At 35.5% G+C, this 14,535-nt stretch overlaps 1 protein-coding gene across 2 annotated transcripts; it reads left to right on the top strand.

The window, feature by feature from the left end:
- Positions 1 to 697: 697 nt before the first annotated feature.
- LOC116117603 (lon protease homolog 2, peroxisomal) lies at positions 698 to 12,517 on the top strand. Of its 2 annotated transcripts, XR_004125992.1 has the most exons (18): positions 698 to 1,100; positions 1,374 to 1,486; positions 1,566 to 1,674; positions 1,880 to 2,049; positions 3,020 to 3,111; positions 4,078 to 4,257; positions 4,342 to 4,425; positions 5,448 to 5,575; positions 5,979 to 6,180; positions 6,275 to 6,481; positions 7,287 to 7,417; positions 7,730 to 7,943; positions 8,481 to 8,783; positions 9,239 to 9,433; positions 9,527 to 9,772; positions 11,446 to 11,547; positions 12,048 to 12,213; positions 12,244 to 12,517. XR_004125992.1 is itself a non-coding variant. In XM_031403624.1 (17 exons), exons 1-17 carry the CDS (start codon positions 994 to 996, stop codon positions 12,129 to 12,131), a joined length of 2,667 nt encoding a protein of 888 aa, XP_031259484.1. In that variant the 5' UTR covers positions 698 to 993; the 3' UTR covers positions 12,132 to 12,517. The 2 variants fall into 2 exon arrangements, 1 of the variants encoding a protein (XP_031259484.1); XM_031403624.1 differs by having other exon boundaries at positions 12,048 to 12,517.
- Positions 12,518 to 14,535: the final 2,018 nt, after the last annotated feature.

Raw genomic sequence — 14,535 nt, 5'->3', positions numbered from 1 at the left:
ATATTCACTAACTTCAGGTGTATTTATCGTTAAAGTACGGGTTTCCAAATATGAACTACAGTGTGGTAACATTTTATAATAGAAACAAAATTTCATACACATCCTCTGATTTGATGGTCTTCCATGATGGCTATTTATTTTATAATTTAATTATTGCTAAATCACCAAGTGGGTGTCTTTTCATTAATGAATGGTTTGAATTCCATGTGTTGATTTTTATAGTAGATATTAATTACTTTTCAAATATCTTAATTGATTATTTTGAATCAATCATTGAAAAAGTTAATAAAATCTGGTCAATTTAAAGATGCAGATGTTTGGTTTTACTATTTTTAGTCTTTGTCAATAATTGGATAGTGGTATGCCTTTAGTGATAACTATACTTCAATCTCAAACAAGCACATAAGTTTTAAATTTAATTTAATTTATGGAATCTTCTGACTATAGACTCCGTAAATACTTATATAATGTAATTTTTGTTTGTTTCCTCTGATTGATAATTTTTTTGTACTTCTTTTCTTCACGCGTCTCCCTTAATTTACACCCTTTTATTCTAATCTAAACACTATTTGTTTGTACAAAAAGACAAGTTTAATTTTTACCCGCTTTCACTATTCTTTTTACACACAAGGGGTTTATTGTAAATATATGAATTCACAAGGACTTGCGTGATACTAAACATTTTTCAGAGTTTGATGTAGTAACAAAACGATTCAGCCAGGGGTAGAGAGAGATAAAAGTAATGAAATAGAGAGAGAAAGCCGTCACCGTTTTGATTTGGCACTGACCCAATCCAAACCAAACCAAACCAAACCAAATTCACCAACCAACTAACAAGCCATGTGTGCATCCCCCGTTCTCCATCTCTGACTCTTCTTCTTCTTCTTTTTGTTTTGTTTATCCCTTCTCTTCTTCTTCTTCTTCTTATTTATTAACTCACTCAAATTCTCTCTCAGTAACATAAACATACCTTTCCCGTGACGACCCCAAAACATGGCGGAATCGATTGAGTTACCGAGTCGGCTTGGAATCCTTCCATTTAGGAACAAAGTCCTCTTACCTGGCGCCATTATTCGGATTCGTTGCACTTCACCCAGCAGGTTTTGTTCATCTTCTTCTCCGCTCATTTGTTTGTTTGACTTTCATTTTTTTGTTTGGTTTTACAGTTTTTTGCTCTGTTGATTATCTTTTTTTTGACGTGAATTCGTGTATTATATTCGTTTTGATGGCTTCGTGAGCTAATTTGCATTTCTCTTATTAGTTATATGTTTAGAAATTAATCTTGGTGGTATGCTGGTCTACTTTTGTCTGATTGATCATAATTCATGTTTCTAAATTTGAAATTGAGGAAAATAATCTGTCGGATAATGTAGTGTGAAATTAGTGGAGCAAGAACTTTGGCAGAGAGAAGAGAAGGGGTTGATTGGTATACTGCCAGTCCGAGATGCTGCCGAACCTACTGCAGTGGGCCCAACACTATCTCAAGGTGATTTAGCTTGCGTTGTGCGTATTTGATGGAATCCCGGAATGAAAGGGGACAAATATTTAGTTGCCTAATTTTGTAGGAGTTGCAAGTGATTCTGGAGATAGAGTGCCGAAGATTCAAGTTGGCGCATCAGATGGTCACAAGGTTGACGGGAAAAATCAGCACGAAGTTATTCATTGGCACAATAGGTATATTTTGAGTGAGCACAAGTTATGTTGTATTTTGGAGAATGTTTCGATTATAGTTTTATAATAACAATTTTAGGACTGCTACTGCTTTTGTAATTGATTTCTGTTCCAGTGACCTATTTTATGTTTTCATTTTCTTTGGGTCTTTTTAGAAGATAGTATTAGATTCACTTTGCTGGACTATATATGGTTTTCTCTTGTTCAGGGGAGTCGCAGCTCGTGCCTTACATCTTTCAAGAGGAGTGGAGAAACCAAGTGGGAGGGTGACATACATTGTTGTGCTTGAAGGCTTGTGCCGGTTCAGTGTCCAGGAACTTAGCACAAGAGGAACATATTATACTGCTCGTATATCTGCGCTTGAGATGACAAAGATAGGTAAGCTCCCGGTTGCATTCTTTTGTTTTGAATATCGTGCATTGGATATGGTTGGTTAGGGGATTTATAATTGATTTAAAATTGATCATTTAAACTTTTACATGGCTCTGTTAATTTCTTTTCCCAGCTTTATCAAGAAATTATAGTGTTCCAATGGCAAATTGTGATCATAGTTGCATTCTGATGAGGGTTGTCTCTGCAGCATCTCTATATTCGAACCTGTCAGTCTGTCTGATATTGTTCCATGTGATATAGTTCTAGCCCTGATTATGACCTCTTGCCAACTTGGTTATTGGAGATCCTAACATGAAATATTGAGTAACAGGATTGATGTAGGAAATTAAGCAGAGAATAAAGGAAGAAGAAAGAATAAAAATTAGAAATACGGAGAGAATATAAACTAGAGAAGAAAGCAGAGGGGGGGAGTTCAGTAGAGAAAAGAGAGAGATATGCTCTGCTTACAGAAAAGCACAACCCCAAAAGTGGCAATGAAGAAAGTATTCCTACTTAAATATGTATCATAACTTCTACTCAAACAAGTAACATAAGAAAACTAAACTTAAGTAAAAATAATCTTATTAAATAAGAAAGATAAAAAAAAAACTTAACACTAGTAAATAGTATAATTAAAATGTTTTCCTTAAGAAAAAAGATATCTTTCAGCTCTAGGAGTCTTGTGTAATCAAAGATGAAAATTATGTGTATGTAATGTTGGTTTTATGGGAAGAATCTTGTATGTTTGGAATATGTTGTCAGCAAAGCTTTAGGAGGGAACCCTATGTGTTCTTTGCAATTTTTCAGTGCTTAGAAATATACATCATGAAACGTATCTTATTTGACAGTTTATTCTGTGGACTATTGCTGATGCAGCTGTCTTTTTTCTTAAATTTTTGATCTGAAGATAACTGACGAGCTCTTTATCCTCATATTTGAATATGCTAAGTAGCTTTTGCTTTTAAATCTTAATTAGAGATGGAGCAAGTAGAGCAAGATCCAGATTTCATGGCTTTGTCTCGTCAGTTCAAAGCAACTGCCATGGAGCTTATTTCAGTTCTCGAGCAGGTGAGACTTGTTTCACTATATTCTAATCTTTAAATCTTCATAGGTTGGATGAATACACTCACAAGTGTCCGTTTGGGTTACGGAAAACCAGGGTGCAACATTTCCATAACATCATTATTTCTTTTCCTCGTCTGATATTGTCCAAGACCAAATTTTCCACATTTGTTACCTTTTCAAAGCTGCTACTTGCAGATTAGGGATTTATTTTTTTGGTAGGCTGTAATCTGTGTTTAATATATGTGTTAGTCTTTTATTTTCTTTAATTGCTTAAGCATCTAAGGCTGCTACTAATACAGTCTTCTCTTTTTATATGTTCTGATTACTGGAATTAGTAATAGTATCAAATTTCTTATAGGCTTGTTCACTTCTCTTGAATTTCAATGATTGTGTTGCCAACCATTATTGTTTGTGCACCTTTAAGAAGTGGGACTTCACTCATTTATTCAGGATGGTGTTTATACTTCTATTTAGTGCGCTGTCTTGTTTGATTGAGGCCCGGGTTTGTAAAGATGGAGGTTGATTCCCAGCAAATGGAGTATTCTCTGGTTTAAAAACCTGTTACCAAGAAAATAAAAGATATCATGGAACAACTTCCTCATTGGAGAGCATAAAAAAGATCTAAGATAACAGCCCATACATGTATATATATTCTATAATGGTACTTGAAAGTAATTTAATTATAGATTTTTTGTTTCTTAAATAAGAAAAAAAAAAGAATTTAACCTTAGAACATTTTGTTTTTTAGTTCTTTTTGGGGTCATGAGGTTTAGTGCCTATGGTTGGAGGAGATGGAAGCTTTCTAAGTGCATCATTGGTTAGATAGCTAGGGACAGTATGATGAGCTAAGATTAGTTGAAGAATATCCCATGGGGTTATGTAAACATAAAATGTACAGCTGTCTTTTAGAGCTAGCTATTATCATGTTCTCTCTCAATCAAGATCTTAAGTTTTCACTTCTGTTCACAGAAACAAAAAACTAGTGGGAGAACAAAAGTTCTTTTGGAAACAGTTCCAATTCACAAATTGGCCGATATTTTTGTTGCTAGCTTTGAGATAAGCTTTGAAGAGCAGCTATTGATGTTGGATTCAGTTGACCTCAAAGTGAGGCTTTCAAAAGCTACTGAGTTAGTTGACAGGCATTTACAGGTAATTTATAGATTCACTGTTGATTTAAATCCAATCAATTGATCTTGCCTTTGTGTACTCATCTTAATGTTAAAATTTTGACAGTCAATACGTGTAGCTGAGAAGATCACGCAAAAGGTTGAGGGACAGTTGTCAAAATCACAGAAAGAGTTTCTTTTACGCCAGCAGGTTAGCATTTCCACCTCAGCCATGGATATTGGAAAGTTTAACTCTGGTTGTTACTGATGTGTAAAGAGATGGGTTGTTTATTTTCAAAGTCACAGAGGGAATTTCTTTTATTTCAGCATTTTTTGTGGGACTTAAAGTACAGCAGCTAGGCTTGTGAAGAAGGCTTAATTGCTTATCATATATAGGCTGATTTTTTTAGGGCGTCTAGGCTGCAAACTATCATTAGAGAATTAATCTTTTGGTAATAAAAGCTTATAGTATGAGATTAAATATTAAGATAAGTGAGTGTCAAAAGGGCATTGAAATGAAATTAAATTCTTGGAAGTTGGAGGTAGCAGGTAGCACCATATTTTTTTTTTCTTTTTTGGAATAAGAGACTATAGAATTTATTGAAGATTTATGAACACTCCTACAAGTTCCTCTTGAAATAATCTAACCAAAATTCCTTTTTCTGCTTTTCTGAATTAAAATGTTAATGAAAGGCCACTTGATTTCAAATTTTGAAAAATTGGTCACTGCCTTTTAATATTGAGTTTGTGAAACATCAACTAGCATTAAGCAAACAAAATGAGCATAGTTTTGTCTTTAAATTTCTGTTCTTTCAACCGGACCTTTTTGCCCTATACTTGTTAGACATTTCAGCATTTATCCATGATGAGTATTTTTTTTCCTCTCTTAATTAGTGGAAATTGAATGGTTGACTTTTTGAGTCCTATTGATAGAATTTATTTATTGGTATTTTTGTGCTTTACACTTACATCTTGTTATTTGAGTTGTCATTGCCATGATTGGGTCAAAAAGTTCATTTTATGATTCATTTGGGGATCCTTCTTGAGCTAATCAAAATTGAATAAATATATTTTTTCTTCAGAATTGCATACTGCTCAAGTCTATCTTATTGTATATAAATCATGAATGTTGGTTATCTGGCTATGGGTAGTTCAGGTGAATTGTTATCTTGTCTTTCTTACCTTTATCTGTCAAAGTAATCCTCTTTTGGCCTACTAAAAAAATCTGTCCAGATGAGGGCCATTAAAGAGGAGCTTGGTGATAATGATGATGATGAGGATGATTTGGTTGCTTTGGAAAGAAAGATGCAAAGTGCAGGAATGCCTTCAAATGTCTGGAAGCATGTACAGAGGGAGTTAAGGTATGATATCTTTGGGAGGATAGTGATAAATACTAACAATCATACATGGGTGGATCATTTTAGTAATACCAAACAGCATGAAGTGGATATTTGGAAAAAAAAATTAGTTGCTGGTTGCTGCTAAATATGATATTTTTGATGGAAAATGTCATTAAATGCTACGAAAAAGAGATTGAGCTGTGAAATATCTAAACTTCATCAACAATACCTTGGGCCTTATGGTGAAAACATTGTCTTTGAGAAAATTTTGCCTCCTTGTTCTTTGTCAAAGTTCAACTTTGGATCTCTTTGTCCTATTGCTTTGATTAAGTGCATGATTCTTGTTCAATATATTCTGTAACTGTGGCGGCAAACTTCCAACTCATTTTTCCTGTTATTTTTTTTTTTCTTTTATCAAATTCAGGCGGCTTAAGAAATTGCAACCACAGCAACCCGGATATAATAGTTCACGAGTATACCTGGAACTTCTTGCTGATTTGCCATGGCAGAAGGCCAGTGAAGAACTTGAATTGGACCTAAAAGCTGCAAAAGAACGTCTTGACAGTGATCATTACGGTTTAACCAGGGTAAAGCAGCGGATTATAGAATATCTGGCTGTGCGCAAGGTTGTCCATTTATCTAGTTCTTGTTGGTATAAATGTCTTTCATGATTTTGGTTTTCAAACTGGTCTTAATTTGGATTAATTATTTACAATGCAGCTTAAACCGGATGCAAGAGGGCCAGTTTTGTGTTTTGTTGGCCCACCAGGTGTTGGGAAAACATCTTTGGCATCATCAATTGCTTCAGCTTTGGGCAGAAAATTTGTACGCATATCTCTTGGTGGCGTGAAGGATGAAGCTGATATAAGAGGGCACAGGAGGACGTACATTGGAAGCATGCCAGGGCGTCTGATTGATGGATTGAAGGTAAAATATGTTGTATACTAGCTTCTTATAAGTTGTTGGGTTAGATGTACAAGAAAAAAATCATATTTCTGTCTAAATCTTGTTCTCGAATCTGAAATCGCACAGAAATATTAAAACACATAAAGCTGTGCATAGTCTAGACTGAAGAGGTCCCAATCTGGATTCATTCTTGTCCATTGAATAATCTGTCTAATGTTGGAGATGCAAATGATTACAGAACCTTCATAAAAAAGAAATATGTGTTTGATCTACTATTTTTGACAACTTCAAGTGCATGCAAACAAGTGCACTCACACACACACAGAGACATGTATATATAGCCGTAAGACTGGTATATGGATTGCTAATAGCTCACTAGTGTGTATTGGATGTGAACACCTGTGTTAAACGTTTACAATATTATGCTTGTAAATAGCGGTACCGTTTGTTACCTCATGGTGGCTTAAGTCGGAATGAATTAGATAGTGTATGCGAAAGTCTTTGTCTGGGTTTGATAGTTGCTCAGTTTTCTAAATTTGCCAATTGTTTTTGTGTCACTATCTCAGCTTAAAAGAACTAAAATTATTACTTAATTACCTTTGTGGGGGTATTGGTGTTGATCCTGATGCGTTAATGTGGGTGATTAGACAAGATATGGGTCTAGCTGACAGGATTCCTTTATACAATGGTTCTTTAATTGTGGGATGATAATATTTTGGTGTAACTCAAATCTCTTCTTTGACTCTCTCACTCTGTCTGTCTCATTCCTGTGTGTGTATTTTGAGGGGTGAGAAGACTGAAGTGTTCATATGCATTTTGTTTTCAGAGAGTAGGCGTCTGCAATCCAGTCATGCTGCTGGATGAGATTGATAAAACTGGTTCTGATGTACGTGGGGATCCTGCTTCTGCTCTGCTGGAGGTTCTTGACCCCGAACAGAATAAAACATTCAATGATCAGTATCCTTTTTCTGTGGGATTTCTTTCAGTAATTATTGGTTTTGGATAAAATGAGTATTTTGTATGTCACTTACCTATTGTTACCCTGTTTTAACATCTTTAGATGTTATAAAACATGCATACTTTTGGGATGAATTTGTTTATTGGACAATGGTCGAACTTCTGAGATGGTATATATGTATAATCTGCATGGTGTCCTTTTATGACTAGGTTACTCATTTGGTGTTCATGTAAATTATTAACTCCCATCAATCTGACAATTTTGTGATTGGAAGTATAGCTAGAGCTATTCCTTAACTGAAGGATCTTTAGCTATTTGAATGTTCCATTTGACCTTTCAAAGGTAATTTTTGTGGCAACTGCAAATAGGGCACAGCCCATTCCTCCTCCGCTGTTGGACAGGATGGAAGTCATTGAACTGCCTGGATATACACCTGAAGAAAAACTTAGTATTGCCATGCGACATTTGATTCCAAGGGTGCTGGAGCAGCATGGGTTGAGCTCTGCATTCCTCCAGATTCCTGAGGTGGTAAATTTATTGCAAAGAAGATTTCACTGACTTTAGAATTGGTATTGAGTGATCAAAAAATATTCATAAACTTATCTTTGCTGCATTTCAAAGAGTAGAAGAAGCAGGCTTGGTTTGTCATAACTAAAAGTGATACAGTAAAGAATAGTTTGTTTTGTTAGTCATTTTGTTGAAGTACTTACACTCAACTTCGCCTTCATTAAAAATTTCCTCTTGGAAGTATAATTTTTTTTTTTTTTTTTTTTTTTTTTTTTTTTTTTTTTTAATAAAAGAGAGAATTCTGGTATGTACTTCATAACAGTTTGTTGGAAACTGTTGGTCGATAGTTCAGTATAGTGCCATGTGTCTGATCTGTGAAAAAGTTGTTTTATGCCTTGCCCTAGGATTGAATATCTCCCTTGTGTTCAATTTCCAGTTTTGATGACTTCTGTATCCTATCAGTATCTTTCGTTGTCCAGGGATCACTAATTGGAAATGGTTAAGCATCAGTTTTACAGGAATCTGTGTTCTTAGTGCTTTTTTTGTTTGTGGTAGGCTATGGTTAAACTTGTGATTCAGAGGTACACTAGGGAGGCTGGTGTCCGGAATCTGGAGAGGAACTTGGCTGCCTTGGCTCGTGCAGCGGCAGTTAGAGTTGCAGAGAATGAAAAAGCTGTTCCAGTGAGTAAGGATGTGCACCAGCTTACTACGGCATTGTTGGACAATAGGCTTGCTGATGGAGCTGAAGTAGAGATGGAAGTCATTCCAATGGGTGTAAACAATCATGAAATATCCAACACATTCAGGATTGCCTCACCTTTGGTTGTGGATGAGGCTATGCTAGAAAAAGTACTCGGGGTAATAATTCTTCAATATTTCTTTTGAATTTCCTCTCAGTGTGCTTAGTTTTTGACCTGGCGTGCTTTATTTTTACTGCAGCTTTGTTTGATTTAGGATGTTTTTCTTATCTGCTCGGCAATTAGAATTTGTATGGGTGGATTAAGTCACTGTTGATAGGAGTGCATCATGAAGCACTTACATTTTAGGGTTTCAAAGGACTATATTTTTTATAAGAATTGTCTAAAAAAACTATTAAATGCACCGTTGGCAGATCATCTAATTTCTTACTTGTCATGTATGTGAAGTATCTAGAAAGCTGCTTTATAAGCACAAGCTCCTCATATATAATTTGCTTCTGAAGTAAACATGCTTTATACAAACACAATGCCTTGGTTTTCTCATTTTTAGTTGTAGATTAAGTTTTTCATAATGCTTAATGGCTCTGAGGACTTTTATTGTTGTACTGTATGCAGCCTCCAAGGTTTGATGATAGAGAAACTGCAGAACGAGTTGCAGCTCCTGGAGTATCTGTTGGGCTAGTCTGGACAACTTTTGGTGGAGAGGTCCAGTTTGTGGAGGCTACTGCAATGGCGGGAAAGGGTGATTTACATCTTACTGGACAGCTTGGTGATGTAATCAAAGAGTCGGCACAACTAGCTCTGACATGGGTAATATATTTTTCTAGACTAACTAAATTTTAGGTTTCACCTCTTTGTCATGATATAACCATTTCTTATGGTGCCTTTGCCTTTAATTTATAGGTGAGAGCTAGGGCAACAAATCTTCAGCTGGTGGCCAAGGAGGAAATTAATCTCCTTGATGGGCGGGATATTCATATACATTTTCCTGCTGGAGCTGTACCCAAAGATGGGCCCTCTGCTGGTGTGACTCTGGTAACAGCTCTGGTTTCACTGTTTAGTCATAAAAGAGTAAGAGCAGATACGGCAATGACTGGGGAGATGACTTTGAGGGGTCTTGTGCTACCTGTTGGTGGTGTCAAGGATAAGGTATGTTTTTCCACTTCGTAAGTTGATTTTATTGATTTGAAGAAGAAAATAATTCGGCTATGATGTGGTTCATTGTCATTGTTATCTTCATCTATATAACTTTTAGACGTGCAAATCTATTACTTGGAATTTTTATACAAAGGAAACCAACTTTTAAAATTTTGTTTACTGCATAATCTGGTATCCATTTGGATGTATAATAGAGGCTACCGAATGAGAGATTTTCATTGTAGTTGATTTTCAGTGCCTTGACTTATAAGGATGGTTGACAGATTGACTCCACAATATCGATATAAGTTTTATATATTCATGTGCCATGTGTGAGTTATCATGTTTGTGTTGGACATTGGTATTGGTCATTCTATACGTTGTGTCGTCCATGTTATGAACGACTTTTTACAGTACAGGGATGCACAGCATTTTTTTCACATTCTTTGGGTAGTATCTTTTATTTTCATCACAACCATCCAGGGAAGCAATGGGGGAGTAGAATTAATGAGATTATATAGGTTTGTAACATCTTTAAGTAGTTTGTATTTTCTTTCAGATTTGAAATTGTGTGAGAAAATTGTTTATGATTCTTTGAAATCAAAATTTGATGTTGAGTCTTATGGCTCCTTTGTTTATAGGATGAGCTGTGCAGGGATTGTCTATGGAGTCTTCTTACATGTGCATGTTTGGCTTAGCAGTCATTTTGCCATCATGGCTTGTAGTACAAGTGATGTATGATTGAGATATTTAAGGCTTGTAGTATAAGAGAAAGGGAAGCTAGATGCAGATAATAGAGAGAAATAGAGAGAAAAGAAGAAAAGATAGAGATAAGAGATAGAATTAAAGAGAAATAAAATAAGAGAGAAAGAGATAGAAAAAAATAAGAATAGAAGAGAAAGAATAGAGATTTGGAAGGAGAAGAACAAAAAAAGAATTAAGAAGAATGGAAATGAGAAGAGGGAGGGGAGAACAGAGAGAGAGAGAGAGTGATAACCAAGACCAAAATTCAATAGTTTTAATTCATATTCAATTAACAAAATAGGGATGTCATAATAAGACTACTAGAAAACAAAAGGTTAGTTTATTTCGATACACTTTTATGTTAAAAAAGCTAAAGAATAGTACAATCTTGAATGCATAGATATGCTAATTTTTTTTTTTTTTCTAGTAGTCCATTAAAATAAAGTAAATCGCAGCCTATTTATAATGGCACAAAAGAAATCTAAGGCTGAGTATTATTCAAAAAGATAATCCTACTAAAGATAATCATATCGGTTAAGATATCAACGCAACATCAGGTTTTTCAGATGATAAAAGTAAATATCAAAACTCATGATCCTAACAAAAATACAGCACAAGTCATTAAAGCCCCTTGGTTCTGCATCAATAAGCTTGGGCAATTATATGATCCATATGTGCACGTCTGATTTTCGTGGCATTTGCTATCATTGCTTTTGGTCTGCTTAGGTAATTGTATGATCATAATTGATGTTATGGTTTTATGCCATGTCCATGATATATATTAGATATTTATAAATATCGATTTTACTGTTCTGATTGAGAACGACCAGGTCTTTGCCCTGGAATTAAGCAGCAGAAGATTGCAGTTTATATTAAGATAAAGTAGCAATAATTTGATTATTCTATTTTTAAAACTGTTTTCTTAAATCTTTTGTGTACAGGTATTGGCTGCTCATCGTTATGGTATCAAGAGAGTTATTCTGCCTGAGAGAAATATGAAGGACTTAGCTGAAGTGCCAGCAGCTGTGCTTGCCAGTCTGGAGGTAACTTTGATTTTATTGGTGGTAAATTATTGCTTTTTTTTTTTTTTTTGTGCAAATGAACTAAAATTCAATCCGTTCTGCTGTTCTGGGACTGCAATATCCAATTATTTTATGTCATCAGCCTATATATAATATGCAGCAATGAATCTGAACTTATGTCATGGGCTCTTCCCAATGTTTTGCTCTAGTTCTGCATGTTAATTTCTGTTTTCTAGGAACCAGAAAAGGAAATCTATGCAGTTGATTATGACCATTCTTTCTCCAAACCATGATAAAATGGAATATGATGACATACAAATTCGGGTGAAATGCGAATTTAAATTTTTTTTAGTTCCAACATAACTCCTACTTGGAAGGACTGCTTGCTCTGGAGTTGTCTTGTATGCATGGGCTATATGTATAGCGTCCGATGTTCAATTTATGATTGTTTTTTTACATGTCAGGAGTATCACTCAACCACAGATGTTTTTTTTTTTTTTTTTTTTTTTTCATATTAACAGCTTCTTCCGGCAAAGCGAATGGAAGATGTTTTAGAGCAGGCTTTTGAAGGTGGTTGCCCTTGGAGAGTAAGCTCAAAGTTATGACAGACTGTCAAGGGAGTTCATCTATTTACACCCTTCTGGTGATTTGATTGTTTTGTATGTCACCACTTCTTTTGGACATACTGGTAGAGTATTTATCGGTTGCCTTTCAGTGATTGGAGATGAAAGAAATTGTTAAGCTCATCTGATTATAATCCAGCAAAAATGGCTCAACTAGTAGCTGCTAAGGTGGGTGATACATGTCCTCCAAGTTTCTGTTGGAAATACTTGCCAATTTTTTTATTTTTATTTTTTCCCTTCCAATCAAGCTGTATTTACGGAAGAAATACATTATACATGTGCTTACTTCCGGATTTTTATTTATTAATTTCGTGTGTAAATATAAATTAATTTTCTGTTCAGTAAAAATCATTATTTAATGGAGGAAAGGTTTACACACGTGCAGTTAATTGTGTCTTGAACCATGAGGCTTTCCTTATTGGTTTGATATTCTCTTAAATTGAAGATATAGAAGGATCAATGTTCTGTTTCCAAAATAAAAACTTTTAAGTATTAATGGAACTGTGGTGGCAGATACAGGATATAGTAAAATGAGAATTAGACTACTCATATTAGTGTGTTATTTGATACTAATGTTTTAAAACCCAACCCGCGGTGAAACGCGGCAAAGTTGTCGGGTCCTAGGACCAGTAGTTAAACGGTTGACAAAAACTTTTAAAATTCAATAAATACACCCCTAAAAATTACAGTGAAGTCTCTATAGGTTTGAAATTTAGCAAACACACTCCAAATATAAATCGGCCGGTGATTGGTTGGCGCGGCAACACCCCAGATGTAATCCCAATCGTCCCTTGAGCCCATTCCGCTTACAATATACCCAAGATCTGGTCGAAATAGGTTCAATTTCGGTTAGATCTCATCGACGCTGTCAACAACCCTCCCCATCACCCAGAAATTACTCCCCTCTTTCTCTTGACCAAAACCCACCTCACCTCACCCCTGTTAGTCTCGCCAATCGTTGGCAAAAGCCGGTTGTTGCTGCTACTAGTTTTGTTCGATTTTCGGTCAATTTACTCATCGGATATCAACTCTGTCACCACTATTGCATTCAACGACACTTTCTCTTCAAAAGCCCCAACATCCTGACCGTCAATTGTTCGCCGATCATCCTTTCAAATCTTAGGGTTTTGGGTGAATAAGAAAAATATAAACCCGGTCCGTTGAAGTCTAGGTCCCGGTTGAATCGGTTACATCGGCCGCGCCGGGTTTTAAAACATTGTTTAATACTAAACTCTTAAAGATATAAAAATCAAATTCATATAATTTTATAATTATTTCCATCTTTTAAAAAAAATCTTGATAGAAATTAGAAAAAATAAGAGGCTATACTGACAAATTTCTTGTTGGTAGCTTGTAGGGTTGAAGACATGGGTTTGTTTTATGTATCTCATTGTAATTTATTACATTTTTTATTGGCATAGGACATGAGTTGCCAACTAGTGTTTTAAAACCCAACCCGGGGTGAAACCCGATAAAATGGCCGAGTCCTGGGTTGACCGACTGGTTAAACTAGTGCCCAAAAGTTTGAAATCTAATAAAAATACCTTTAAAAATTACATGTAAGTCTTTATAGGTTTGAAATCTTACAAAAACACTCCAAACATCATTGTTGATGTTGACAAATAGGTACTGTTTTCGACGATGACAACACTTCCCATCACCACGAAAACACTTCCTTCAACCTCCTGACCAAAACTCATCTCACTCCTCTCCCGTTCGCCTCCCCAATCACTGGCAACAATGGGCTTTTTCCAACAATATTGTTTTGCAATTTTCGGTTGATTCATTTATGAAAAATCACTGTTGTCACCACCATTGCACTCACTGGTCATTCTTCTTCGAAAACCCTAATATTCCAGCCTTCAATTGTTCAGGATTGATGTTCTAATTTCGAGGTGTTTCAATAAATCAGAAAATTTGTAACCCAACCCAATGAAGGCCTCGAGTCCTGGTTGAACCGGTTCAACCAATCGGGCCGGGCTGAGTTTTAAAACACTGTTGCCAACTCCACCCCCCACCGTATTACTAAATACCAAAGAAAGGCGTAAATAACAATATGTTGAAAAGTATTGATCCAAAGTGTCACTTTTTAAACCTGGGAGCAGGTTTAACTTTTGCCAAACCTCCAGTTCTAAATTGTTTCAATTCGGAATTTTAAAAAGTTAATATGATTGTTTTTCACACACACGCGGCCTTTAGTATTCAAATTTGCAGCAGTTACTGCAAGCCTTTGATCGGTACAGCAAATATGTTCCTTCAAAACCTGTGAAAACAGGCTTATCATTTTGGACCCAAACATCACATTAATTTATTCCAGTCTAAAGAATAATAATCCGAAGCAATTCCACTTCAGTATAACATGTCAAACAATCTCAAACATAATAAA

The sequence above is a fragment of the Pistacia vera genome, unplaced genomic scaffold (genome assembly GCF_008641045.1).
Source record: "Pistacia vera cultivar Batoury unplaced genomic scaffold, PisVer_v2 Contig82, whole genome shotgun sequence".
Classification (NCBI taxonomy): domain Eukaryota; kingdom Viridiplantae; phylum Streptophyta; class Magnoliopsida; order Sapindales; family Anacardiaceae; genus Pistacia; species Pistacia vera.
The sequence above is the reverse complement of the archived record's forward strand: the minus strand, read 5'-3'. Positions and strand labels throughout refer to the sequence as shown.